We start from the raw sequence: 27,223 nt of genomic DNA on the forward strand, positions 1-27,223 counted from the left end.
TATTCAATGCGTATTTCTCATTTTCATCCCGATATTGCGTTCATGTATATTCCCCGTACTAGGCCTGCACGTATGTACGGTAAATTATTTAGTGCCTAGGAAAACATTTGAGTGTATATTTTTTTACCACCGATTTCGCAATTTTTATTGGGCAAACACCAACTCGATATGACGATGACGACGCCATTAGCATAACACCTGTTGATATCACGCATAGTTCAACCTACCCACCCCGATCGGGAACAGTCTACGCAATCCAATTGCGACAGCATGTGTGGCGCTTGTCGCTTTAGTTGATCTTTTCATTCGAACCGATGTGGCAGCACGCATTATGGGGCTGTGCGTAAACCGTACCTAGAATTGATGCGAACATTTTTCGCCGTAGTCGGCAATATTTGTTTCGAAAAGTTTTTTCGCCAGAAAAATGCGAGGGAATACGCGCGATAACGATGAGGTAGGCTTTTCGAGTGATGATGTGGCAATAGCAGATGTTTTTTTTTTAAATTTTTCAAAGCAAATGAAAGTTTTTGTCATTACCAACCATTTTCGATATCTGTATTGAATATAAAACTATAAAAGCAATGAAAAAGAAGAAATATCATTTTTGGTATAAGTAAAAGATTTCGATAAGTGAATTTCGAAAATTGAGGAATTTCTAAAAGGAGTAGCTTTTCGATTCTATAAACGAATATATGCCATTTTTTCTGCGAATTTCCATCGATTTTCAGATGCTCTTAGAGATAGAATTCGTAAATCCGATGAAACGAAACTTATCTTTTTAGTTTTTTTTTTTTCACGAAAGCAGCGTTCGAAAGCGATGGTATGGACTTCGGCGACGTCATTTCGTCGCAGCACGAAATCAACCGGCTACGACAGGAAGTCCGGCGTTTGCAGACGGAATCGGATCGTTGGAAGAATCTTGCGTCGTTGGAATCGCAAGTAAGTCGTAATCAGTTAAATTTATATGCCGCATTCGACTATCTTGGGAAATCTAGTTAGTAGAGCGGGCATCTGTCGCAATTAACAATGCTGCCTTCATTCTGCAATGCCGATAAACCGATGAATATTGGATTATATGTTTTGTTAAATCGGGCCCTTTTTTTCCTGTATACATGTACGTAATTTGTATGAGTAATTTTGATTTAAATAGTTGGAATTGCGACCGATAATTCTTCCCATGAATAGCCAACCACGCTTAACAATCGTGGAAAATCGCGCATTTTGTTTAAATCATCAAAATTGCTAAGAAATACAAATGAAGCCTTTTTGAAAAATCTGTTTTCCATGCATATCATACCATGCCATTTTCTACATTGTGCAGAGTATTGAGGAAAAATGCTATAAGCAATTTTTTTAATGATTAACTTAACAGGATTGTTTGATCCTGTAATGACAGTTTGCATATACGGGTATATTTTCATATAATGCGATTGCGCATTATCATAATCATTGGCCTATCATTGAAAGTAAAGATGAATTATGATACTGTTTTAGTTCACTTGAGTTCGTGTACATATCCCGTGACGAAAAGCGTGACGAAACACATGTTTGATTATATTTAACGGTCCAAAGTGAAAAAACGTAACCCTTGCATCCATTTCGGCTGAGACTCACGTGGTCTCGTGCAGCTGTCCATATATGTACATATACCATAATTTATGTGCTTCTATGGAATATTGACAGATATGGAATAAAAGCTAACCAAGCAGGTGCAGTGGAGAGCTGCCACATCATATTCTATACAAATTAACCCTTTAGTCATTTGTCTTTGATCGCGCAGAAATCGAACCATTGTTTTTATCGTTTGATGTTCTTTTTACGGACCTGACAGAAAAGAAAGTGAACATTCCGACAGCGCGCGCTGCTAGTACACGATGTCTTTCTGGTTTTGTAAGGAATTTCATTGATGTGCTCGGTGGATTTTCATCAAAAGAGACCATTTGACTTGACTTGATTTGACGTTATAAGGCGAAATGTGTTCAAGTTTTATCCACTAAATTTAACCAATCCCGACCATCAGTCATCCTCCCTCAGTAGGGATTCAATCCTGATGGCATCGCTAGATTCAGCCGCAGCTCAAAACCTTGCCACACTAAATCGGGTGCGCAGGTTCGCCACAACAAAACTTGTGGTGCCAATCAGATTGCCTGTTGTGTAATCGCTGAGGCAAATTTCATGGATAAACTGTAAATGGAAAGACCTAAGATAAAAAAAAACAGAATTTCTGATAGGCAAAAAATGACATCACCTAAGCTGCGCACTGGGTCTAGTGTGGCAGGGTTTCGGTACCGTGGCGAGTCTCAATGCCATCAGGTTCGAATCCCTGCCAGGGGAGAAGGATGACTATCAGTATTCAACAGATTGAATCAAACCTGATATGAAATAGTTATTTGAAAAACAGGCGTTGTATTCCTATTACAGACATACGATAACGTGCAAATTCGTGTGGGCTTCGGGTACTAGACTTGTGGGGGTGGTTTTGTAATCTGGATATGATGAATGTTAACCTGATGCTCACATGTTTAATAAGAAGTTTGCAACTAAAGTAGCAACCGGTAAACAAAATCGTTGTAATAGCTTTTATTCAAGAAAATGATTAGAAGATTGTAATTCCCGGCAATGCCATCAACTTGTACACTGCATTCCTATTTTCTGAAGCCCAATTTTGAATAGCGATATGTCTAATTTTGGCCTAAGTAACATGAAAAAGCAGCACATTTTGGCAAACTTTTTTGGGCATGAGTAGCCAGCCTATTCTCTGGCTCTATGGTTCCCAACAAGTAAACCATACTTCAGCATTACTACATAGTACTATGTATAGAAATCCATTTCTTTGTAGTGTCATAATTTCATTCTTTGTTGTCGTAATCTTTTTTTTAAAGAATAACCAGCGAGAAAATGAGAAAGGTGGTTCTAACAGTGTTTCCAGTGTGAACGATGACGGCAGATTACGGGACCAGATTAAGGTAAACTTAACCGCACTCTCGAAGACCCCATGCCCGCTCCGCTTTAGGCGGTACTTTAAATGATTATTTACATTCGGATTGGTCTTTGTTGTGAAATATGTCTTGTTAGACTTGCTATTTAAATATGCAGAGCAGATCGGCACACAAAATGCTATAAAAGCCTTAAATATTTGCTCGCGGCTCTTGACGCGTCATTGGAAAACATGTAACTTCAAACATATTGTACAATTATGCAAGAAAATGGATAGTCTTGGGATTTTGCGAAATGATAAATCAGTCTAATAAACGATAAATGCTCTTATACGCATTGGCCGAGTATTTAGTAATCAACGCTAATGAGTATGGATAAATATAACAACTCAATTAAGCCCAGCTATGCAACTAAATGGCTGTGTATGAATTCATTTTTTTCCAGTTTTTGTCGGATATCTACTACAATTATACGAAGATCAAGGGCTACTTTTATCGGGGGAGCTTGATAATGTCCATAGAAAACGCATACCACTCATGAGTTATGTGGGGGCTAACCCCATCGTCCCAGAACAATCGATAGGTATATCGTAGTCGTTTCGTTTTCAGGATCTTCAACAGCGACTGAACGGTCAGATAGACGAACATCAACAGGAGCTATCAACGCTTCAGAACGTGCACTCGCAGAAAATAGCGAATTTGAAAAAGCGCCATAAAAATGAAGTCGTCGAGTACGAAGATAAAATCGCCGAATTACACGAATTGCTCAATGGTAAGCTCAATTGTTACATTTCGCAAATGTGATTATTCGCTTACGTATAAACTACCTGTTGCTATTGATCGCTAACGTACGTACACGTTACACGTTTTACTTGCCCTCACAAATAATTCATCGGCTCCACTTTCGTGACCGTGGCAACTTTGAGAATGTATTTTTTTCGCCCCTCTCGTGCGTCGAGAATAGGCGATCAAGTATTAATGCACAGGCGTGTAATTACCGGTGTTCGAAGGAAGAAAAGGCGTGCAAGGAAGGAAATTTGTTCTGTTCTATAGGGTAGGGTCATGCAGGAAATCAATGGTGTATGCCATTAGTGAAATTGCATTTTATTTTCGAACACACGGAAGTTTCATTCTTTGTAATTATAGCTTTTCATGAATCATAGCAATGATATCATATTTACACACTACAAACCCGGACGGTTTTTGTATTATTCATAGATTCGCGTAGACAATGATTTTCAACGATGTATATTTCCTGCTTGCGTTACCGAAATTAATTTTCATGAACTAATTCTAGCTGGGCGTGCGATTGAATCGCGTGTAATACGATATAATGATTCCGTTTTTTCATGGCGTTTTCGCTGTCGACAGATGACGATGCGAGCAACGTGGGTGAAGACGACGGCGGTACACGTTCGAAACTGGTGCACGAGTTGCAGAAACTGCGAGACGAAAACAAGGCGTTTCTGGCGAAAATTGATGACTCGAACGACGACCTTCGAGGAGCGAGAGATCAGCTGCGGAATGCGATTGAAGAAAACGAGGCGACGCAGACGCAATTGAAAGAAAAGGAAAACAACTGCAAACAGCTGGAAGATGAGTTGAATGTCTGTAAACGGTCGATCGAAGAGCATCAACAGATGCGCGCGGAGCAAACGGTTCAATTGGAAAAGTGTCGAGAACGACTTGACATCATCTCGTCGAAATTACGCGACAACGAACTGGAGTGGAACGCGGAAAAACATCTGTTGACCGATAACCTTAAACGAACGCAGGAATCATCTGAGCAACTCGCGCGCGACATCGAACTAGTCATTAAACAGAAAGAAGAACTTCACTCGCAACTACGACTGCAGCAAGATAAGTCGGGCGAACAAGACATCTCGACTAATCAGCTTAAGTGTCAATTGGATCTTTCCGAGTCTGAGAATACGAAGGTGCGCATGCATTCAAAGAATCTATTTATTACGTTGTTGTTAATCTATTCAAATATTGTTGCCATAAAATTCGCTCTTGAGTGCATTACTTAACGAATTCATGCTAAGCCCGTGAAACATGTGTGGATGTATTAATCTACTATTTTTGTTCGATTAATATCCTTGCCTTCAGTTGGTGTCGCAGAATGCTGACCTTCACGCCGAAATTCATCGCTTGCAGGAAGAGGAAGAACAGTTGATACAGAGTAATCAATGCCTCGAATCTGAACTTCAAACTCTCAACGACCAACGAGAAACTTGGACGAACCACGCGTTAGAAATTGAACTATTGAAGCAAACTATATCAGGTAAAGATGAAAAGATAATCTAAGATCTTACACTCAGAATACAGTCATTCGGTGCAATTTCGGTGAAAGCCGAGCTGATGAATATGATTATAGATGAATATCATCATAGATGATTACATTTATATCTTAATTTCGATTGTTCACATCATGAAGACAGGTATAGGCCAACATATGTCACCTCCCCGTGGTATTCTGCGTTATACAGTTAGTCCGCCGCCTCCAAAAGTATGACTCATCGTTATCAAGATGGCTGACTGACTACGCAACACCTGGTACATGTGATCGTATTTAAATTGTTCAATACAATATACATATGAGCACATTACTTTTACTATATGCAAATTCAACAGCTGTGCCTTAGATTAAAATTTATCTAGAGGTTTGTGCTGACTGCGTAGCACATTGAAAAAACCCCTTACTATTAGATGCATAGAATCATCAATGAATACAGAATTTTGTACGTCCAAATTTAATGTTGCGTGATTACGTAGGTGTTCCAGTGATGCTATAGAAATGACAAGAGTTCTTGGGACTGAATTAGATCAAACAAAAAGATGAAAACTAATTTTTTGGGCCTAGTAATTCATTCTAATTGCCAGTAAATATAATACTTTATTCAAAATGAATTTCAATAGATCAAAATTCACATTCGGTGTGCTTCAATTATAGAATTCTAGTATTTTTACTTTTGGAAAAGTCTCTCCACAATCAACCGATTGAGAGTCATGATAGTTGACATGAATTTTCCAAATTTAGTAAATTAGTATGCGACGTACTGCAGTGGTCTGCACACAGGTGTTTGGATTAAGTGGTTGCAGCTGTACCGATATACATGTAGACTGTACATGTTGCTATTGAAGTGTCCCATTCTCATTGGCTGCCACGATTCGCGATATATTTGCTACTAGGCAAAACTGTCATAGACGCCTGACTGTTACGGAAATATAGATTTCCCATTTGAAATATATTTTTAGATCCGATGCTTCATTCTATATGTATTATAGACATATTTATTTCATTGCATGTTCAACATATCTTTTTTTTTCTCAACTGCCTATAGTAAATAAGTGTAGGAGTTATAGATTATTTACAGTCTAGGTGAATCAATATCCAATTTGCCGCAGAAATTCAATTTAGATTTTAAAAAGATATTTCAATAAAGTACACATTTTTTCTAATCGATCGATCTAAGGAACCAAATACTTTCAGTCGTAGACCTGAATTATCTGACTACTGTCGATGTTTGACATTACCTTATCTGATGGTACATTATGTTCAGTGCTCATTCTCTTTTTGTTTTATCCCAAATATAAGAGAACCTCTTTAAAATCACTGCCATTCATTGGCGTAGCCAGTATTCGAAATCCGCGTTGCGCTAACGATGACTTATATGAATTTCGGTCTTGATTTTTCAGAAAACGAGGCGACTATTGGAGAATTGGAAGCATCTTTACAACAGGTGGGCGACGAATTGACAGAAACACGTGTCAGACTCTTGACTGAATTGGATGCAAATCATGTATATACACCTGAGTTATATTCATATCTGTTTACACACGAGCTACCACTTACTACACACCGCTGCCCCATTCAAATGCCTGGCTTTATAAACTCTTTTGTGGATAAATTCTTATTTATTTACACACAGCAAACTTTCAGCAAAATTTTCATAGTTTTTAGAATCTGCTTAGTCGGTTTTAAGCATTGACAATGCACTAATACGTTATTATTCATGTTTACTCTGCATTATTTCTATCAAAAGCAGATGAACCTTCATATCTAGAGCTTATCAGACTTAAGTTGAAATGAAATCAGGTATTTTTTGCTGATTGATATCGGTTTCTTCAATCATGAGCTTCTGTGATTTTGAGTTGCATTGTTTTCAGTTTCATAGCGATTACTGCATACAATTACTGCACAAGCCTGTGACTGCATCGCTTGAACTACTGTCACACTTTCTGGTCAACAGCCTCCATGTATTGACCGTGGTTTGTTCCCTATGTAATTAATCAGATTTTTTAAAGGAAAATTTATATTGGATCATACATTTGTATCAATCGAGCACATGTCAACCTATTATTATTAAATCAATCTCTTTTGATCATAAGCGAATTGATTATCCCTAAATTCACGAAATGATTTATCGGGTTATAAAGAATCGTCAATGACAAGCTCGAGTTCAAAGCGAATATTGCCTAGAGTTTTAAGTTTTATGGCATTACAATTGACAAAAGACTGTCTGCTATATAAACGGTTTGATGCACGCGGTCTATGCCCTGTGGAAATTTTTCGAATCGTTCTATTTAGATGTGGTTTCCATGGTGTATCTCTGTGAAATCTCATTCTGTGACAAAATGTACATACTATTTTGAATGAATATATCATGTGTATATATTATATATAACATGAAATCGAAATCGAAGAGATTTTAAATGGGGGTATATATTTCAGCCTTGCACAGGCGTTTCATGAATTGCATCCATGAAAGTATGAGTACGAAATATTCTATTCAAATTTATTGCTCCAATGTCAATCATAGCTTCACATACTCCTCCCTGGTTTTGGTACTAATGCCGAGTACATAATTGTAGTCTCGCGTGCTGCTTTACTAATTAATAACAGTCAAAATTACTTGCGTTTCAATCATTTAGATTCTCACTTTGTGAGAAACGCGAAAATCAGTAACATATATGTAATTAAGTCTGTAGAGATATTTTCTATTCAACATGCTGAAATGTTTAATATTTCTCAAAAAATTTACCCATCCTTATTTTACCAGACGGATTTTATTGATATTGATGAATAGATGTAAAAAATGTTCAGAATTCATGGCGGAATTCGTGGAAATTACGGTGTTTCATGAATTAATAATGTTTTACAGTCTGTTGCGTCGAGCACTTTGAAAGACATACAAGATGTTAAAGACCGCTTGGAAACGGACATGCTACAGCAACGCTCGCAAATTGCCCAGGAGAAATCTGAAATTATCAATCAACTCTGTGACCTAGATGAGCAGGTAAAAATGATTTAATCATTTTCTGGTTCAGTTTAATTCCTGGTCAAAAAGCTGGGGATATGTAATAGGCAGTAGTGCGCTGATCATGGCTTTTTCTGTAAAACTCTAATAGTTACCACTTGAACACTACTACAGCGATTTAACTACTAGTAATACCTGCTCAGATGAAGTTTTGACCAATTTTTGGATGGATAGGAATTTTTTACATTGAATTTGTCGCCTGAAGCTCGCAACATTGACTTTTTGTATTTGATGCGCAGAAAACTGGACAGAAATTCCAAATCGAAGCATTAGACGCAGAGAAACAGTTAGTTTTAGATGAAACGGCGCAGTTGGTTGAAGGTATCGGAAATGCCGGTATGCAGGACGTCACGCAAAATCTCATATCAAATTTGGAAAATGAAAACACTTTGCTCAAGGATCGAGTGTCGGATTTGGAAAAAGTTTTGGCCGAATTCCAAGGAGATAAAACCCGATCAGGTGAATTTGATATTTGATTTCGAACTCGAGAAATAAATCACGCGAGGAGTGTTCATTGCGTTTATATAAGTCCTTAAATGTTTGAAATAAATCAATGATCCCTCATTCATTGTTGAAGCGGAAAGAAAGATCTAATTACTTACATAATTTGATTTCTTTCAGATTCTAATCTCACTGTCTCGGGCTTCATTGATGAAAATATTGAACAACAAAGGTAATCATCCGAATGAATGTCATTGAGTCGGGATAGACAGTTTTAACTTAAACACTGAGGTTTACCTAAATAGTGACTTCAGTTGCGATGGCAAAAGCATTTTTGGCCCAACCAAAAATGTGTGACCAGACCTGAGCCAACTTTTAGCACGGGTCAAACTATTGCGTATGAATTTTAATTGGTTCTGAGGGATTCTCACTAAGCTTTGTCACAGCATCATTTTGTATTGAATCAGTGGTTTACATGTGGATACGCTCCGGGCCAAATCAGCTTTAATCCCTGGGTTAAAGTTAAAATTGTTGCCCGTTGTTCTACAGCCTTGTTGGAAGTCAATAGCTCGGAAACTAGACATTTCAGGTTTAGTTTCTAGGTCTGACAGCTTTTGGACTGGATGAGAAAGAGTTAAAAAGTTTAGAATGCGTAACCAGGAATATACTGATCATGTATTTCTCGATTCATGTTTTGCGTTTCTTTATTATTTAAGTGAATTTATGAGTACTCCCATTGGAAAGGGCAACTTGCCACTGCCGCTGCCACCTTCAAGCGACAATGATTCCTCCAACGGTCAGTCATCGGTTGTTTCCGAACATTCATCGGATATTCGCGGCAACCATTCACTTGACGGACATGTGCGAGTTCTTGAGAACCAAGTGGAGAAATACGAACAAGAAATTGAACATTTCGAAATGGTGCGTTGCGACTGGCACAGCGAGAAACAAGCGTTGGAAAACGTGTTGAAGCAATTGCAAAATAAAATTCGCGAAAAACAGGAATCTCTCTCTGTCGCTCAAGCGGAAAAGGTGAGCTCTACAGGAATATATCAGTGTATCATATGATAATTGTTGTAACTGCATCTAATAGCAATATCCATAATACCTCATAAACCTTAACTACCCTTAAAAGTTTTTCTAAGATAGTTTTTAAACAAGCAAAAAGATATTACTTTTCCTTTCCTCTAATTCACTAAATCTGTCTTCGATTGTTCTCAATGATTTTAATTAGGAGCTGTACATTTCAATTACTGCTTTTTAATGCTAATGCTTCAAAAAAGTTTATTGCGTTGATGATTTATGAAATTTTGGCATCTGATTACAATTTCGCACAATGTATTTGTTCTGTGTAGGGTCTTGTCACGGTAGAAAGTAAAGCGAAAGAGAGGAGGGGCCGCAAAAGAACGGGCTCCAAGCCGCAAGACGATTTGGTACGGTTCGCACCTTGTTTTCACTTTCTTAGATATGTCTATGAAAAATATCTCATTATAAGTTTTATTTCTATCTACTACGCATGAAAGAAAGTGAAAAATCTAAATATTTTTGTGGAATAAAGTAAAATTAGTTTGTTATGCCAATTATAAAAGGTCATGGTTATTTTTGGCATGAGCTCCTCAGGAAATTGAGTTACCTTGACAGACGGTATATTTAGATGTTTACTTAAGTTTGTGCGTATGATTTCAACATAAAAATGCTACTTTACTACTGATTTAGACGCATTAGAAACGTAAAAATAGTTTTGTCTTCGCGATTTTGAAGTCCATTACCATAGTAACACAAAATAAATTTAGAGTTTAATTGAATGGTGCGTACGTATTCTTATTACTTGACTCTCTTCAAATAAAAAAAAAGAAGGTGACGATTGTGACAATTGCACGTGTAAAATAATAACAATTCAATCAATCAAACTTTACATTTCTTCCTTTCGAAAAGTGAAAATACATAAAGGTTTTCTTTGCTTTCTGTCGCTAATGTCTTTGTATGTGTTAAGCAACAATTTTAATGAATTTTAACAATTTTTCTTTCTTTCGTTGCTTTTGCTGAACTAATTAATGCATGTTAGAATGTGTATGTCATCGTATAAGTCATTTTAACCGAGGTTTATTATATGTATATCGATTGATTGTTGAGCACGTTGCATGTCTGCTTTTTACAGAATCTATCGGACTTAGATCAAGATTTGGAGCCCGTTGTTGATGCCAGCGATGGCTTCAGCGATTTCAGCTCGGAAATAGATGAGTTGTATCAGCAAATCCAATTACTAACCGATTCGAATGCCCTGCTTGAAAATGAGCGTGATATACTTTCCTCAGAAAAGGTTCGATACAATTTTTGCATTTTCATATACATGTATCATAGAATATTCTAATCATGAAGAGTTCTGAAGTTATTGCATCTTATTGCATGTCACTTAAGGATATAACCAACCGCAATAGACATACTAAAAGAAAGCATTAAAGATTTCTTTATTTATTGATAATTCATCGTACAGATTTATATCGAATAAGTGTGTCATGTATTTTTAGGAGTTACTATTGAAAGAAATGCAAGATTTGAGAAGAAGTAATGATAACTTGAAAGCTTCATTAGCTGATAAAGGTAAATAGATAATACCTATTTGATACAAATGAATTGTGAATGAGCGTTTATGGAAAAATGTTTCCGGTAGAAATTGCGATACCTACTCATTTTCAATTTCTCAATTTCAGATCCGCTGGATGAACTGCAAAAAGAAATCGATGACCTCAGCCAAAAACTTCACGACAAGGAAGCTACTGTCAATGAATTGACTAGTGAAAGGGATGGGCTAATGTTGAGTTTAGAAGAATTGGACACACAACATCAAACAGTCATCGACAAATTACTGGAAACGAGGGACAGTCTTTTGAAAAACAACGAAAATCTGTCCCAGCAGGTTGTGTTTCTCGAGGAGCAAACTGAAAAATGTGAACGGCGCATCAACGATCTTAAACGCGAATGTAACTCATTGCGTTCGGAACGAGAAGTTCTGCAGAAAGATTTACACCAAGCACAAACTGAAATCGAATCATGTCATCAGGAAATATCCATTATCGGCAAAGATAAAGACGAACAGTGGCAGCTGTTGAAGGATCGTAACTCTGACCTGCAGCAGCAGATATTAAACTTGAATGACGATGTAACGCGTGCAAAGAAAGATAAAGAAACTTTGAAATTGCAGCTTGATGATACAAATAAACTCGAAACGGAAGATCGGCAAAAAATTGATTCTCTAGTCGATAAATATACCTCGCTCAAGTCAGACAGGGATGATCTCATTAAGGAACTGACCTCGATGAAGGAAGAAAATGATGTCTTGAAATCGGAGTGCGCAAAGCTGAATATTGAAATTCGTAACAAAAACGATGCTTATGACAGTTTAGAGATGATAAAGAATGATCTTGAAATCAGCGTTTCTGTCCTCGAAGATGAGGTTACTCAGGCGCGAAGCAGACAAGAAGATTTGGAGATGGAAAATATGCAATTGCAGTCAAGTATGCAAACGTCGTCTGCTGATAGCACATCAACGAAAAATACATCCGCAGATTTTGAGTCTCAGGTACGGAGTTTAAAACTCGAATTAGATAGGAGCTTAACCGATAACGCTGAGTATGAAACCAGAATCAATGAGCTCGAAACGAGCATTTCCAGTTTAAGCAGCCAGAATGAAAAACTGAATGAGGCACTGAATAATATGGCAGATTTGCGCAAAGAGGAGTGTTCAGTTGATTACACAAAGCAAATTAGTGAATTGAAAATGATCATTGATGCCCTGAAATCTGAGAAGATGACGTTAGAAGGCGATGTATTTAAAGCAGAACAGAAGGTGTCCGATACCACAAAGCATTTTGAAAATTATATACAGGAGATGAAAGAAATCCGCCAACTCGATACGAGTTCATTGGAAGGGGAGGTTGATCGTTGGATGAATTTACACCATGAGAAAGAACTTGCAATTAGTGAATTAGAGGGTAGAAATGATCAATTAGAATCAGATTTAGCAGACAGCAAAGAGCTGTTGCAGTCGACAATAGATGGACAACAACCATTGACCGATCTTTTGAATGAAAGAGAGTTGGAGATAACAGAACTTAAAAAGGATAATGGGAAACTTATCGCAGATCTGGAACAGAAGGCAGAGAGAATGGAATTGCTGATGAGTGAAGCAACAGCCAGCAAAGATCTCGGTAAACAAATCATCAACTTGAAAGAGGAAAATTCGAAACTACAGCAACATCTAAATGAATTGTTATCAGAACAGGACTGTGAAAAACTTGATGCTAAGACACTGGATATTATAACCGATTTAGAAAGTGAAATAACGAAGTTGAATTCTAAACTAGTAGATAAAAACAACGAATTGCAAAAATCAACTGAGTTAGTGAATGATTTGCAGTCTGATTTGTTGACTCTTGATGAACAGAAGGAGGAATCTACAGGCCAGATCACTAAGTTACAGAATCAAATTGCTCAACTGCAAGAAAATCTTATTCAAAAAGATGAGGAACTCGATAACATTAGTATTGAATTAACGAAATACCAGAAGTCTGCGGTCTCATCGCGTGAATCCATATCATCTGAAAATGGTGTTATCTGTGATAATGATATTAACACTGAAGCTGTTTGCAATGGAGATCTTGATGATGATGATGATGATGATATACATCTTTCTAAACATGATAATTCGTCTCTGCAAAAGATAATAGCTGACCGTGATGAAATCATTGCCGAATTGAAAAACAATAATTCATCGTTGTTGCGAATGCTAGAAGATAAATCTCTATCACACGGGAACAAATCATTGCTCGAAATTCATAAACTGAATGAACAAGTGAGACTCTTACAGATGGAGAAGGAGCAGATGATGTCTGTCATGACGGAAAAGTCTAGAGAAGCTAGTAAACTGAAAGGTGAAGTTCATCGTTTGATGAATGTTGTGTCAGCGGAGAAGGTCGCGATCGAGAAATTGCAAAAAGACAACAACGAAATCATGAATCGTTCAAATCCAAATGAAGACATGCAAAAAGAAACGGTGAAGAAACTCGCCCAGATAATCCGTGATAAAGATTTAGAGATCGAATCGTTAGCGCAGAAAAATGACACACTGTTACAAGTGCTGCAGGAAAGTGGCGAAAATAAAGACGGTGCCAGAATCAACGATTTGATACTCGAGCGGGAAAATCTGTCAAAACAGTTGGCACTGTATCAGCAGGACCGGGAACAAATTATAGCAGCGTTGAACCAGAAACACCAGGAGAGTTTGGGATATCACGCCGAGGTGCAGAGGTTGTCTAATGTCATATCAGCGGATTCAGAGAAACATGATAAACTCGAACAGGATTATGCGAACTTAAAACTTCAATACGAAGATAAGCAACAAACATTGCTCAAAGCTCAAAACGAGCTGATAAACTATAAACAGAAATATTCAGAACTCGAAACTCGATTCAAAGAGTTAGTGTCTAGTCAGGATGGTCAAAGCGTCGATATTCGATTATTCGATGAAAAATGTGGTGAAATCAATGAATTAAGTCAGTGTCTCAAGTCGAAGGATATTGTGATCTCAGAGAAGGATGATGTAATCATGGAAAAGGACAAGGTTGTCTCCGAACTCAGTAAAAAGATTGAGACTGTTGAGTTGAAGGTGAAAAATAAGGAGAATGAGATCCACTCGTTAAAAAAACAAATAGAAAAACTGAATTTTGAGTTGAAAGAGCTGGAAATAAAGTTAGTAGATTCTAATAAGGAAATCGAACACACTCAAAAAAGATCTAATAGTCAAACGTCGGAGGTCTCTGCTTTAAAAGAAAGTCATAATAAATTAACAATGTTGCTGCAAGAGAAAGAATTCGAAATTCAGGCTTACAAAGAAAAGCAGATGACTTTAACTCAGTTGTTTGAAGAGAAGGGCGAACGTCATGGCAACAAGGAGGACATAGAACAATGGATGAAATCAAATGAAATTTTGCAGGAACAAGCGAAAACATTCCAACTTGAACGGGACCAAATGAGTTTAAGCCTTCAGCAGAAGCACGCTGAACTTATTGAACTTCAAAATAAGGTTAGTCAAATGATTGCGAATTGATTTTCAATGTTGTCATAATGTATCTAGTACGATATAATTTTATATGTGGGTTTAAATGATTGGAAAAAGAACTCTTATCATAAAACCTTCGATTTGCTATTGAATATTGACCTGAAATCTGTAGATTTCTTGAAGCTTTGCTGAATTAACTCTATAACATGTTTTTGAATACTATTTCAAGATGAGCTTTAAGAAGGGGTTTTTATCATTACAGGCACAATTCCATGTCGAACGAGAGCAAAAGTTAACAAAGGAATTGGACAGGTTGCGCACCCACCTAATACAGGTATGCAAAATAGTAATTAATTGAATATACGATATGAAATGTAAAATATGTTTCAAGCAAAAATTGATTTAAATTTTAGAAATTGAGGTCGCCGTAATTTGAAATTTTGCTCTATTTGTTAATTCACCGGAGACGAATTGATATATGGAGCAAAAGTTTATCCATGGTGATACAAACACAATGCGCTATTTCTGGAATGGATATTACAATGAGCCTTTTTTTCTGATAGATTGAAGAGGGATACACCCAGGAAGCCTTAGAATCTGAGGAGCGAGAAAAGGAACTGCGCAATAAACTAGCGATGGCTGAGGATCGAGCGCAATCGTCGTCGTCAGCGATCCAGTCGGCCAATCAACACGCTTCAGAACAGGTCGACGGTCTGCAGCAACAGCTACATCTAGTTATTGAACAACGAGATACCGCGTTGCACCATCTTGCTCAGCGAGAAGAGCATCTAAAACAGTACGCCGCTTCACTCGCTAATCTGCAAATGGTTTTGGAGCAGTTCCAAATAGGTGAGTGCATTCATTGTTCTTGCATTGAATTAGTTGTCAAACTGTATTACAGGTACAGTATAAGGTGAAGGTCACATTGAAGTTGGCTGAAGTGATAAATTTAGATTCGAATTGATAGAAATGTCAATTTATCATTGCTCGGTGGTAATAACGTTACAAGCAGACATAACCGTGGGTGGGAATCTACAGATACCAGTCGCGTGCCATTTTATCACAAATATGAAACATCTTCTTCTTTTCAGAAAAAGACGATCAACTGGCTGCTGAAGTTGAGAAACATCAGCGCGAAATTGCTGCCAACATTAAGGATAATAGATGTTTACAAGAACGTATAGTTTCACTTGAAGTACGTTACCTGATTTTATATTAAGTTAGTAGCTTATCGCACATAACCTAATGTGAAACCGCTATGAATCAGTTTTTCATTTTCATAACAATAATTTCCATTCGTATTTATCTTGAATTATGTATCGCAAACAGACTTAAATGCAATGATTCTGATAGGGGTATTTGCGAATGAGTACAAAAGATAATGAAAGATATCAACTTCCTCTTCATCATTATGTTTTTGTATGTAAGTTTTGCCATCATTATTCGTAGGACGAAGTCAGAGATGCACAAGATGCATTGGAGGCTGCTTCCCGTATTAGCGAACAACTTGATAGAAAAGAAGAAATCATCGGTGCCTTGAAAGAAGAAGGTAAATTTATGCTTTTCTGCGTATGCTTTTGTGCCTGTCATCTAGCCAAATTAACATTTACTCGCTTAGTATCTTGAACTATTTTAAAATCCTAATAAGACTAACAGTTACAGAAAAACTAATGATTTAACTCAGATATTTGATTTGAAGGGAATATTTTATGTCAAATCCATAATAACAGTATTTTTATTGGCTTAAGAAAATACTTGAGTTACAAACTTTGAATATAGTGTGTTTCACATGTACAGGGAAATTTCTGGTCTGGTAGGACTAACTTTTGTATGAAGTACTTAACTGCTTTGTGCGTACGCGGGGACATGTACTTGGCAGTTTGGATTGTTCAGATATGAACTGTGGATGCGTGGATGCGACTAACCTTACCAATGTTAGTTTAATCTCAGCTGGTAATTCGGAGTGATCGTCGAACTCGCAATTGCCCGCCGAGGTTTCATTAATGTCGGCTTCTAACAACATTAATTCGTAGCGCTGATAATATACATATTTATTCTGCATATCATTTAACCGCTTAGAAATATATTATATTCGTACTCGGCAAGTTTCTGCTCACACTGAGAGTGAGCTCGGATACGCGTTCAGGATATTGATGAGGATGCTGTTCTATCTATTATGTGTGTTCTGTTGCTTTGTGTGACTGCTATTCGCCCATGTGGCTTGTAGTTATTAGCTGCCAATAGTTGTGTAATCTCAGCTGGTAATATTGAGTAGAAAACGCACATGTCTGCTCAGGTTACTGGTTGGGATTCTACAAATGTTGGCTTTCCCAGCATGCACAATAACACGATGCACTACTTTACTACTTAGACAAAAAGCTTGCTCAAAACTAATAACAATGATCACGTTGTTCGAGGGACTGTTTCTTCGCGCGACGTGGATGTGAATTCGAGCGCCGCTGATTTGAGGATGGGACGATGTTCCCACGCTGTGAGTATTACATCAGGTACTGATACCACTTCTCAGTACCTTTTGTGATATTCATAGTATGGTGAGCAATTAACAGCATGATGATGGCGAATATGCATGGATTTGACGAATTTAATTGAAGTTATATTCGAAATCGTTTTTGTTCTTTTTTCATTCACACGAGTGTTGATATTTATATTATTCGACTTCCTTTCTTTGCTCTGTGCTGCTCAGAGCAGCTTTCAATATGCCCATCTTTAATAACTGTCATACTCTTTCAAATTGCAGTTCAACTTCGAGAAGCTGCTGCTAAACAGGCTGAAGAAGAAATACGAAAGCTGAGTTCGAATTCAGAAGCCAAGGTTGATAAGTAAGTTGAAATGTTATCGTTTTGAAAGACCAGATTCACATTTGTGAAAATATGAATTATCTGAGCATGGTTGTAGACATTTTATAGACTGGTATCAACTTAAACCTGAGGGGATTAACTCAAATGAAACTGAATTAAGTTAACCCCCAGGTTAAAGTTATTGCCAGTCTATGAAACTTGACTCTGAAGACCGATAAGCTAAGAATTGGCCCATTTATCTGATCCATTTCAAAGTTTTTGGCCCTGTGAATCTTCATGTCATTTGATTCTCATTCTTTTCAGGACAGTCATAAAGAATCTCTTCATGGGATATTTCCACACTCCGCAAAATAAACGTCAAGAAGTTCTCAGACTGATTGGCAGTATCCTTGATTTTACTCATGATGATATGCAGCAGGTATGGAAACACATTCATATTGAATTGATATGTTAATGTAGTTAAGTCGGTTGTGGGTGCAATTTTGGACAGTGCTGCCCTTGTTTTCTTGACTCTATATTGAAATTCACAACCCTGGTCTAAATGATATATCCTTTTTTATCTTAACAGTTACATTGTTAAGTCTAGTAATTTGATTAGTATGCTTTCTTCGGAGTTCTAAAGCGCTTATGATATTAATATCTTTCGCATTTTATATTAGATTGGAGCTGAATCAGGTGGTGGCTGGTTACCAAGTTGGATGCGTCGTTCACCTGCACCTAGTCCTGTAACGCCTATCCGGACGACTCAACGAACCAACAGGTCTCTAGATCATGTAAGTGTTATCTGTAATAAGCGTTGGATCGAGCGACCCTTCAAAAGTTATACGTGTACTTCAGAATTATTGCCAAATCATGAATGTGTAACTGTAAATTATTATGAACATTCACCCAGATTGCAGCATATGGCATAGCCGAATTTAACCAATTTATTCTGCTTATCCAACAATTTACCTTACCCATTAAAATTCATAGAATTTATTTGTGCTAAACATGCTGTGTGCCATCATGGAGATTCATGTTGGGTTTACTAACATGGTAAATATGATATATGATGATATTTGATATATATATTCAATATATATAGATATAATGTTTCGTTTTGCAGTCATTCTCAGAAATGTTCATCAAGTTTCTTGAAAATGAATCAACTCCGAAACAAAATATTCGCCTTCCCGCCGAGGAAATGGCAAAAGACGTACAAAGAATGCACCAGAAACACCATCGCGAATCGCATTCTGTGTCTCAGTTACCTCAGCATAAGCACCAACAGCCGGCATTCAATCCATTCTCCGCTCCACGCCACGCGGCCATGCCGATTCAAATCGGTATGAATTCGTCAACCTCTCACGATTCTCACATATTAATCAATGCCGAAACGCCGTCGTTTTCGATGACGCCGCTCGCACCGGCGGCCGACAACATTCCGGGCTCGGGTCATTCTCATGCGGCTACGTCGAGCAGTCATATACTAAAAGACGTGCTACAGAAGCAATGACGCTAGTTCACCGCACTGGTAGTTTTCAAAGAAAATAATCGTCGTTCTCATATCATTTAAAAAGACCACAATTCGAATATCATCAATAGTTGTACTTTTGTCACTTGCATTTTGGGCCTGGCTCACGAATTACCGGTTAAGTTATTAACGTAAGCACTGATGATTTGTAAATATGGTGCAAAAAAGCAACGGCCAGTATGTGGTGGACCAGTGGTGTGTGATAGCTAAATGGTAGATTTCCCATAGTTTTAGACGTAAAGCTTGAAATGATGATCTACCTCTGGGTACAGAGTCTAGTTGTATTAATGTGGTTAATCTGCTTGCCATAATCAAAATTACATAAAATGGGTTTCGAATGGGGGTTATGTTCGTTTGCTTGTTTTTGATAAATTCTTGGATGTTTTGTCTTGGTTTGTTTTACAATGCAATTTTGGGCGAGATTTCTTCAATGTCTTAAAAGGTTGAAGCTATTGAATATATTATTGTAAATTCAAATATATATATATATAAAATCTATTTATTGCTGTAAATTTGTACATAACGTGTTATATCAAATAATAAATGAATATTGTACAGGGTACAGCTCTTAATTTCATACAGTTAGTTGTTCGGTATCTTTGGTGGCTTCTGTTACTTGAAGGACTTCAAGGGGTCGTCTTGTTGTTAGGATTAGCAGGGATCATATGAAACCTCTTAATGACATGATTGCAAGCTATATGTTTCCCGGAGATGTGTTTAAGCCAAATTTGATAAAGATATCAAGGGCATTAATTGCATCCCTGGGCGAAGAATATGATCATCCTTAGATAACCAGGCATATTGAAAATATCACATTTCAAGTACCGTTACCTTCCCTGTTTTCACAGCATCAAAGATGATGGTATCGTAATTGTAATGAAAATATCTTTAGTCATGTTGCGGTAATAACAAACCTATCAACATTTTTGGAATTGCCCCTATTCACCATTGTGCTAATGCATGATGATGTCTTAGCAATCGGATGAAAAAATATCTGTTAAGTCCTGTCGTTAGTGAGTACCTAACCTTGAGTATGTGATTTAAGCTAGTATCGATTGTCCTAGTGAAGGGGGATAGTCCTTTGCTGATTGATACCTGCTTCAGTTCCTGACATGGCATCAAGCCCCTTGCTGACCTAATGACCCGGGATATCCTCTCGGCTACCATCCAAATACAGTATAGACCAAAACAAGAATTTGATATAGGAAGATGCATTTAGACATATCTACACAAAATGCTTTTTGTAACGAAAACAATAAATACTTCTTATAAGCACATATGTATAATTACACCAGATACATCAACATTTGTGAACCCATGTTCTAGTGTTGACTGCCAGCCACACAGACACAAGCCGAACCTACAGAACCTTTTAGGTTCCGAGGCACAATAAAAAAGTACGGAAATCTGAAAGGACATGCTGATTGCTATTTGTTGATGTCAAATGCCTGCTGTTTGCCTATATTGCATTGAGCCATTCTGTGCATGCCTAGTTCAGTCGTATGATCCAAAATAAAATCTATTTCAATTCTAAAAAAATGATAGGCCTACTCCCATTATCAACACAACTTTCTAAAAAGTTGACGATAAGGAAGATCAACAAGATGGCTTTCTAGTATCTTTTAAAATTTTTCTATCTATCAGTACTGCCGGAGAGGAGGTCGAGCCAGAGATATAGGCAACAAATTTTGTTTGTACGACATCGACAGCTAGCAATCGGCATGTCCCTTCTGATATACTGTAAAAGAGGGTCGATAAACGGTATCCTTTTTTGGGGAAAAAACATTATGCACACAATTGCAAACAACATAAGATTCAATTGAAAACAAAACAATAATAACAACTTACATTTGATTTTCGGGAAATTTAAGACCTGTGGTATACTATGTATACAGGAAATCAGATCTACTGAAAAGCTTAATACAATATCTATAATATCAGTCAACGTCTTGATTAATTGGCACCTGCTTTAGGATAATTAAATACATATATCATTTAATCAAATCATAATCGATTATAACGTAACTTAAAATTGTAATCATTTCTCATTGTCAATACTGCAGTATAATACATGAAATATGCAGTACGTAGCATCCCGGAAAAAGTTAGAGACCACCGTATTGGGATCGTTCATTTAATACGTACGCATAAAATTTGACTTTTTCAAACCCGCCCTCACCCCTGTACGCAAAAACCGCCATTTTTTCATATACATTAAGCATTACAGTACACAATTGCATTGACTCCTCCCCCTCCCCCAATGCGTACGTAATGAATGGATGATCCCATTTCAGAAAGCTCCCAAAAGTTTGGATGCATTATACCATAGAGTATGCTGGAGAAACTGAAGAAACTCGAAAATACAGAGTCGAAATATCAAGGAATATTCAGAGAAGTTGTGAGTGAATAATTTGATTATTACCCAGTACTCTCAATGAACAGCTTAAGTTTTATTGTAGTTACATGAATATTCGAAAATATAAGTTAACACCGGGAGAACACTGCTGGGCAGTACACAAAATACAGTAAATCATTATAGTACCAACTGAATTAACAAATATTTATGCATGGTTAAATCACAGTGCGTTGTAGACACACTATAACTATGTGCCCATTATTCCCTGGGGTGGAATTTTTTTTTCAAATCTTGAATTATCTACAGCACTTTAGGGTATTAATTAGTCACAACTGAAAGACTTAAGAAATAACCAAGAGCTGATAAATGGCGTACCGGTATTTTCATAGATACAATATCGAGCGTTGACGAAACATTCCACCTTTCAGCAGCAATAAGGGTACTTAAGTAAATCAGAATGTTGGAGGGAGAACCGAGACCCTTTTTTGCTCAGCATTCATACTAGGCCTACTACATGTATCGGGGTCTAATGTATTTTTCAGTTCAAACGTTGAAAGTGTCAAATGCAGATATGACCCTGGAAAAACAATGAAACATCTGTGAAGACGCGACTATATAACTCTACATAACAATACAACAGTTTGATTGTCGCTGATGGAGGGCAATATCTTCAGCAGACAAAATTCCGGGAGTGGGCTCCGAGATTAATCCGCGATCACGCGTCGGTAACCGACGGTAACGTTTTTTCATGCGAAGAGACAATCGATGGCACTCGTGCACGTATTCGGCGTAACGCGAGTCGAGTTCGTGAGCGGTGGCCATCTGTCGTTCGCGGGCCGGTAACTCAATTGCCGTAGCACAGTCCATCGAACACGCCCAATGCTGGAACGGTACACACGTGTTGCCGAGATATGGATTGCGAAATGTTATCACTCTGTAACCTGAAACAATAAACATCAAATGTGAAATCAATTGACGAAATTGGTTTAGATACTTAAGAGAGTTTATTCAGTGATGAATTATCAAAGTCCAGGGCCCAACAGATTGGTCATTCCTGGATATAAAGAGTTTTCATTCAAAAAGAACATTTAATATTTTCGAGGAAGTGTCAGCATCACTTTCATATCCCAATTGCAGTAGACTACTCAATCGGTACTGTTTATCTTGGTAAACCAGTAATTCGGTTCCAACTTGTCCAATTTAGGCGAAGTTTACCTTACAACTATAAACATTTCTAACTGTCTATTTCTCAAAATTGGTGGAAAGGAGTTTTGGGCATTTTACTCAAATTAAAGGAGTTTCGAGAAACTTATTTTTTTGTATTTTACTGTCTAGGAGTTTTTAAGGAATCAAGGAGGTGTATGGACCCTGAAGTCAATTGCCTGATTTAAGTGAATGAATTGTTTCAGTCGGCAATTTTTTCATTCATCCCAAAGATTCAGTTCCAATATTGGTTTTAACCGAAGACTGTTCTTGAACTTTTGATTACAATGGCTATAGAACCAGAATTAACCTAGACTGGGTATTCATTTTATATAGCCTTATAGGGTGGAACACTTAATCTGGATAATTTGAGATCAATGAAAATTCTTCCAGTTAAAGAGAAATCTGATTAAATATCAAATTTTGCATACATTTATGTACAGGTAGACCATGAAAGGCATCTGGATTACATCAAAAACCGGATTAAGATCTGGAGTGAGCAAATAGTTGTGTGCACTATCATGCCAAGAAGTAGAATATATCAATCAAGATTCAAACATTATATTTTTGATCTGGCCTATAATATTCATTTCGAGAACATTCACCAATCGCTTGTATACTACTACTACCACTGCAACTTACCCGGTTGATTAAAAAATGTCGCCGAATTACAATTCTCGCAAATGTTGAACAGCGCGTAAATATCCGATAGATAGTCTTTTAATAACGAAGGCACATCGTCGTTGCAGAAGAAGTTCCACTTCGACGTGATCACAGATTTCGCGGCCAAAAACTGCAGCGTGTTCGGAACTTTCAACGGGAAATCCGAACCGGTGACGTTCAGCACGCGTTCGTTAACGTCTGTATGATACCACATAAACGTCGATTTGAAATAGTTGTGATTGCCATGGCGATAAACGGTTTCCAACGACGTGATCTGTTGCAGAAAACCGGGCAACGCGTCCAATAGATTATAGTCTAGAAGCAGCGTTTTCAACTGAGTGCAGAACGTCAGCGTGTACGGAATCGATTTGTTCTGCAGTTTATTGTTCGTCAACGCTAAGTATTGAAGTTTCGTCAGACGGCCGATGTCCGGCGGTATCACGTGTAGACAATTGAACCTCAGAGATAATCGCTCGATGCTCGTACACCGGAATATCTGAAAAGGGAAACACGAGAAAGATGGATATACGTACCGGAAAAAAACCTGTAACAGTGTAATCTAATAATAACACGGTCCCTAGAGTTAAGTCATTCCTGGGTATAAGTTTTGAAGAAAATTTCATCTGCATCACTTTCATATCCCAATTACTGTAGACTCCTCTTAAATAGGCTACTACGTACTGTTTATCTCAGTAAACCATTAATTTGGTGGTTTTAAAAGCAAATTTTCATCCTTTCAAGACTACCTAAACTAGACTTCTAATTAGGCAAGAGCCTATTACTACAAGCTAATTGCCTATTTCTCAAAATTGAAGGAGTTTCAGGTATTTTGCTCAAATGAAAGGAGTTATCTTATTGTTATGCACGCCATCTGGTGGTGCAGGGTCTTCACTGGACCCTGTATCTTTCCAGGTTGGGAGTAAAGAAAGATTTATTTGTGCAATATAGATTGTTTCCTAAAAAGTAAGAAAATTCTTAAGTTTGACTCAATTCTTGAAGGGTATTAATTCTACCATCGCTCACCTCAGTTGGCACAGTACATTCTTCTCTGTATTTTGCAATACCATCGAGATGCAGTTCCGTGAACTGATGAGCATTCAGATAGTTGATCAGTAAATTTTCTGAAAAGAATTTTTCATATATAATTTTCAGCGAGTCGTCCATCAATCATCAAAGATGGATAGAACTTATGCTAGTTTCGGTTAATTCTCTAGGCCCTATCCTTAAACAAGAAACATCTGACATTAATAAAGAGTTTGGTACAGGAGTCTGGTTACAAGTCAAAAATATTGTATTTATTCAATTTGCACTTCGTGACTCTAGCCAAATTATTATCATTTTCTTAGAAGATCCGAGCATATAAAACATACCTCTTATTCTGTGGAAAGCAAATGTATTCTTCTTACTTTCTTCGACTTGTTCTTTAATGAAATTTAACAATCGGTCTCTCTTGAAGTCGAAAGCGACGGCCAAAAACCACAAACACAACGAAACATCCTGAAAAATACGAACGAGTCAAAAACCAATAATCGGTCATTCTGGTTTTATCACCAGCTTAACTTCAATTGATAATCATGTCAGTGGTACGAGCAACCTTGGTTAATCCACATCACTCGGGACTGAGATTTTAAGTAAGGATTAAGTGATATACAGATAGCAGATAATCCATCATTCAACAAATTAATTATATTAACAAATCCATATAAACTATAATCTAAGCACATAAACCAGTACAATAGTTGATTTACAGATGATTAAATTGTCTACTTAAAATGTGGCTACAATTAGGACACTTGCAAGCAATATAAAAACCAGGTACCATCAATAAATGGAGGAGCTTGAGACTATGACATTTATGGATTACTTCAGTGTTGTCGGAAGTTTCTCATATTTCCCACAGACCCCAGATTACAGTTGTTTATATTCTTTTCACTACAAATGTATGTTCCCGATACAGCTAATATGGATTACATAAGGTCGAAATTGGACAACAGGGCCGCGTATTTGTCTACGGAATAAGTGAAAATACTGATTATGGAGAGTACGGATTAGACACAGAATTTTAAAGGGAATAACGTAAAAACGTGACCAATTTATGTAAACAGAATATCCAACAAGCAAATAAGCACTTATACAGTTCAACTAGGGACGGATTAACCACGGTTGACCGTACAAGTGCTCTACATTACAAGTATAACGAAAGCCAGGGATTATTGGGAACTGCATTATTTCTTCTAGCGGGTTTTATTTTTCTGAAACAACCTTGTTTCAGGGGTTTTAACCCAAGTCTAGTAGAGATCATTTGATTTGGTATTCAGACGACACAGAAATAGCATAATCCAAACTCTGTCTCACTCCTTGGGCTTTAGAAATTAAGGATAGTGGGCATTACCTATAGACCATAGTTTTAAGGTCACCACTATAATATTGACTAATGTCGCAAGAGATGATATAACGAATCAATGCCTTAACTGGGGACTACGGCCGAGTGGTGGTTTAGGGACACGTCAACTCAGGCCTTTTTGAGCCGCAACAGCCGTTTTAATGACAGCACAGTTTGAGTTACAAGTAAGAAGTAATCTGCAACTCATCAAAGAGAAAACAACAAGTAACGGACTATCGAGCTCGTAGCAAGATTGTGTTGGTGAGATTATTGGCATCGATGAGTCGAAACGAGGAGGAGAGTACCGTGACATCTTTTTTTAACAAGCATCACTGTCCATCACTAGCCTAGTTAGACTAATGTCTATTTATTAATTGATGAGACCTGTTTTTCTTGGATATTTTGCTTACTTTTTGGGGTACATACCTCATTTATGTCTTAACAGAATGCCAAAAATCGCGGACAACAACTGAATATCCGATATATTTCCAGTTCTGTACCAATTAGATGGATTGGCAAAAAGACTCCTTAAGTCCAGTTGAATGAGAGAGAAAATCCTCCATTTTGTCAAATTTCTTGGATTTGAACATTGTTACCATGCCTACGCCACCCTGATTTAGTTGTTGAGACCCCACAAGAAAAATAACTTCATTTCGTAGGCATGGTGACAATGTAAAAATTCAAGAAATTTCACAAAATGGAGGATTTTCTCTCTCATTCAACTGGACTTAAGGAGTCTTTTTGCCAATCCATCTAAATGGTACAGAACTGGAAATATATCGGATATTCAGTTGTTGTCCGCGATTTTTGGCATTCTGTTAAGACATAAATGAGGTATGTACCCCAAAAAGTAAACAAAATATCCAAGAAAAACAGTTCTCATTCATTAATAAATAGACATTAGTTAGTATCAATCACTCACACAGTCAAACTGAAACTTACTGCGGGCAGAGACATTCCCGAACGTTCTTTCAACAGATCATATTTGTTGATCCATTCAAACCAGAAATTTATGTCTGTTTTAAGCTTGACTAAAAGAAGTAGCTCGTAGCCTTGTAAATCCACCGAGCGGTGATGTTTGGCAGTAATATTCGTGTCATCTTCCTCAACCTTTTCGAGTTCTGCCATTTTTGTGATTTTTGCCGTACGCTGCTGCCACCTATATGGAATACACCAATTAAGTATCGACATAGACCGTCTTGCATGTTGGCTAACGGGCGGGCCGCACGCGCCGGGACACTTAGTAGCACACGCGAAAAACTTCCGAACTAGTTTTCCTTATAATAATCTTATGAAACCTCCAAATCATATAAAGTTGTGAACATTTAGGCTATTGTCTCTAATCAACATGAGTTTAAGATTACCAGCTGCCTCGGGGCTCGGCCCGGGCTCTTTTACAGCCCCTTCGTGTGGCCCAAAGGGCCGTAGTTATTGACTCGATTATCAAAAACCTGATATTAATTTAATTCGACCTTGCTACAGAGTATATTAGCTCGGAGAGAAAATGTCTTTTTAGAACTCAAATCGATC

The 27,223-nt window shown here is 37.4% G+C and overlaps 2 protein-coding genes across 7 annotated transcripts in view; one reads left to right on the forward strand and one right to left on the reverse strand.

Moving 5' to 3' along the window:
• Positions 1–19,610, forward strand: part of LOC141915192 (thyroid receptor-interacting protein 11-like) — a 33,506-nt gene extending 13,896 nt beyond the window's left edge. For 3 of the 6 annotated variants that reach the window (XM_074806632.1, XM_074806637.1, XM_074806635.1), the window contains 22 exons: positions 806–939; positions 2,883–2,966; positions 3,546–3,708; positions 4,308–4,873; positions 5,046–5,220; positions 6,636–6,679; positions 8,102–8,236; positions 8,497–8,716; positions 8,879–8,930; positions 9,415–9,730; positions 10,054–10,131; positions 10,857–11,018; positions 11,227–11,299; positions 11,410–14,780; positions 15,019–15,090; positions 15,320–15,605; positions 15,848–15,951; positions 16,206–16,305; positions 17,515–17,596; positions 17,879–17,993; positions 18,235–18,348; positions 18,681–19,610. In XM_074806632.1, the coding sequence (XP_074662733.1) occupies positions 806–939; positions 2,883–2,966; positions 3,546–3,708; positions 4,308–4,873; positions 5,046–5,220; positions 6,636–6,679; positions 8,102–8,236; positions 8,497–8,716; positions 8,879–8,930; positions 9,415–9,730; positions 10,054–10,131; positions 10,857–11,018; positions 11,227–11,299; positions 11,410–14,780; positions 15,019–15,090; positions 15,320–15,605; positions 15,848–15,951; positions 16,206–16,305; positions 17,515–17,596; positions 17,879–17,993; positions 18,235–18,348; positions 18,681–19,070 (6,836 nt within the window). In that variant the 3' untranslated portion in view covers positions 19,071–19,610. Of the gene's footprint in view, positions 1–305; positions 455–805; positions 940–2,882; positions 2,967–3,545; positions 3,709–4,307; positions 4,874–5,045; positions 5,221–6,635; positions 6,680–8,101; positions 8,237–8,496; positions 8,717–8,878; positions 8,931–9,414; positions 9,731–10,053; positions 10,132–10,856; positions 11,019–11,226; positions 11,300–11,409; positions 14,781–15,018; positions 15,091–15,319; positions 15,606–15,847; positions 15,952–16,205; positions 16,306–17,514; positions 17,597–17,878; positions 17,994–18,234; positions 18,349–18,680 lie in introns of those variants that run through there. The other 3 variants (XM_074806636.1, XM_074806634.1, XM_074806633.1) reach the window with 3 other exon arrangements.
• A 73-nt stretch (positions 19,611–19,683) lies between these two features.
• Positions 19,684–26,821, reverse strand: LOC141915194 (uncharacterized). Its single transcript, XM_074806638.1, has 5 exons — positions 26,636–26,821; positions 24,681–24,807; positions 24,334–24,431; positions 23,290–23,806; positions 19,684–22,385 (listed from the first exon to the last, which is right to left on the reverse strand). The coding sequence occupies exons 1-5, from the start codon at positions 26,819–26,821 to the stop codon at positions 22,066–22,068; spliced, it is 1,248 nt and encodes a 415-aa protein (XP_074662739.1). The 3' UTR covers positions 19,684–22,065.
• Between the last annotated feature and the right edge of the window lie 402 nt (positions 26,822–27,223).

The sequence above is a fragment of the Tubulanus polymorphus genome, chromosome 1 (genome assembly GCF_964204645.1).
Source record: "Tubulanus polymorphus chromosome 1, tnTubPoly1.2, whole genome shotgun sequence".
NCBI classification, from domain to species: Eukaryota; Metazoa; Nemertea; class Palaeonemertea; order Tubulaniformes; family Tubulanidae; genus Tubulanus; species Tubulanus polymorphus.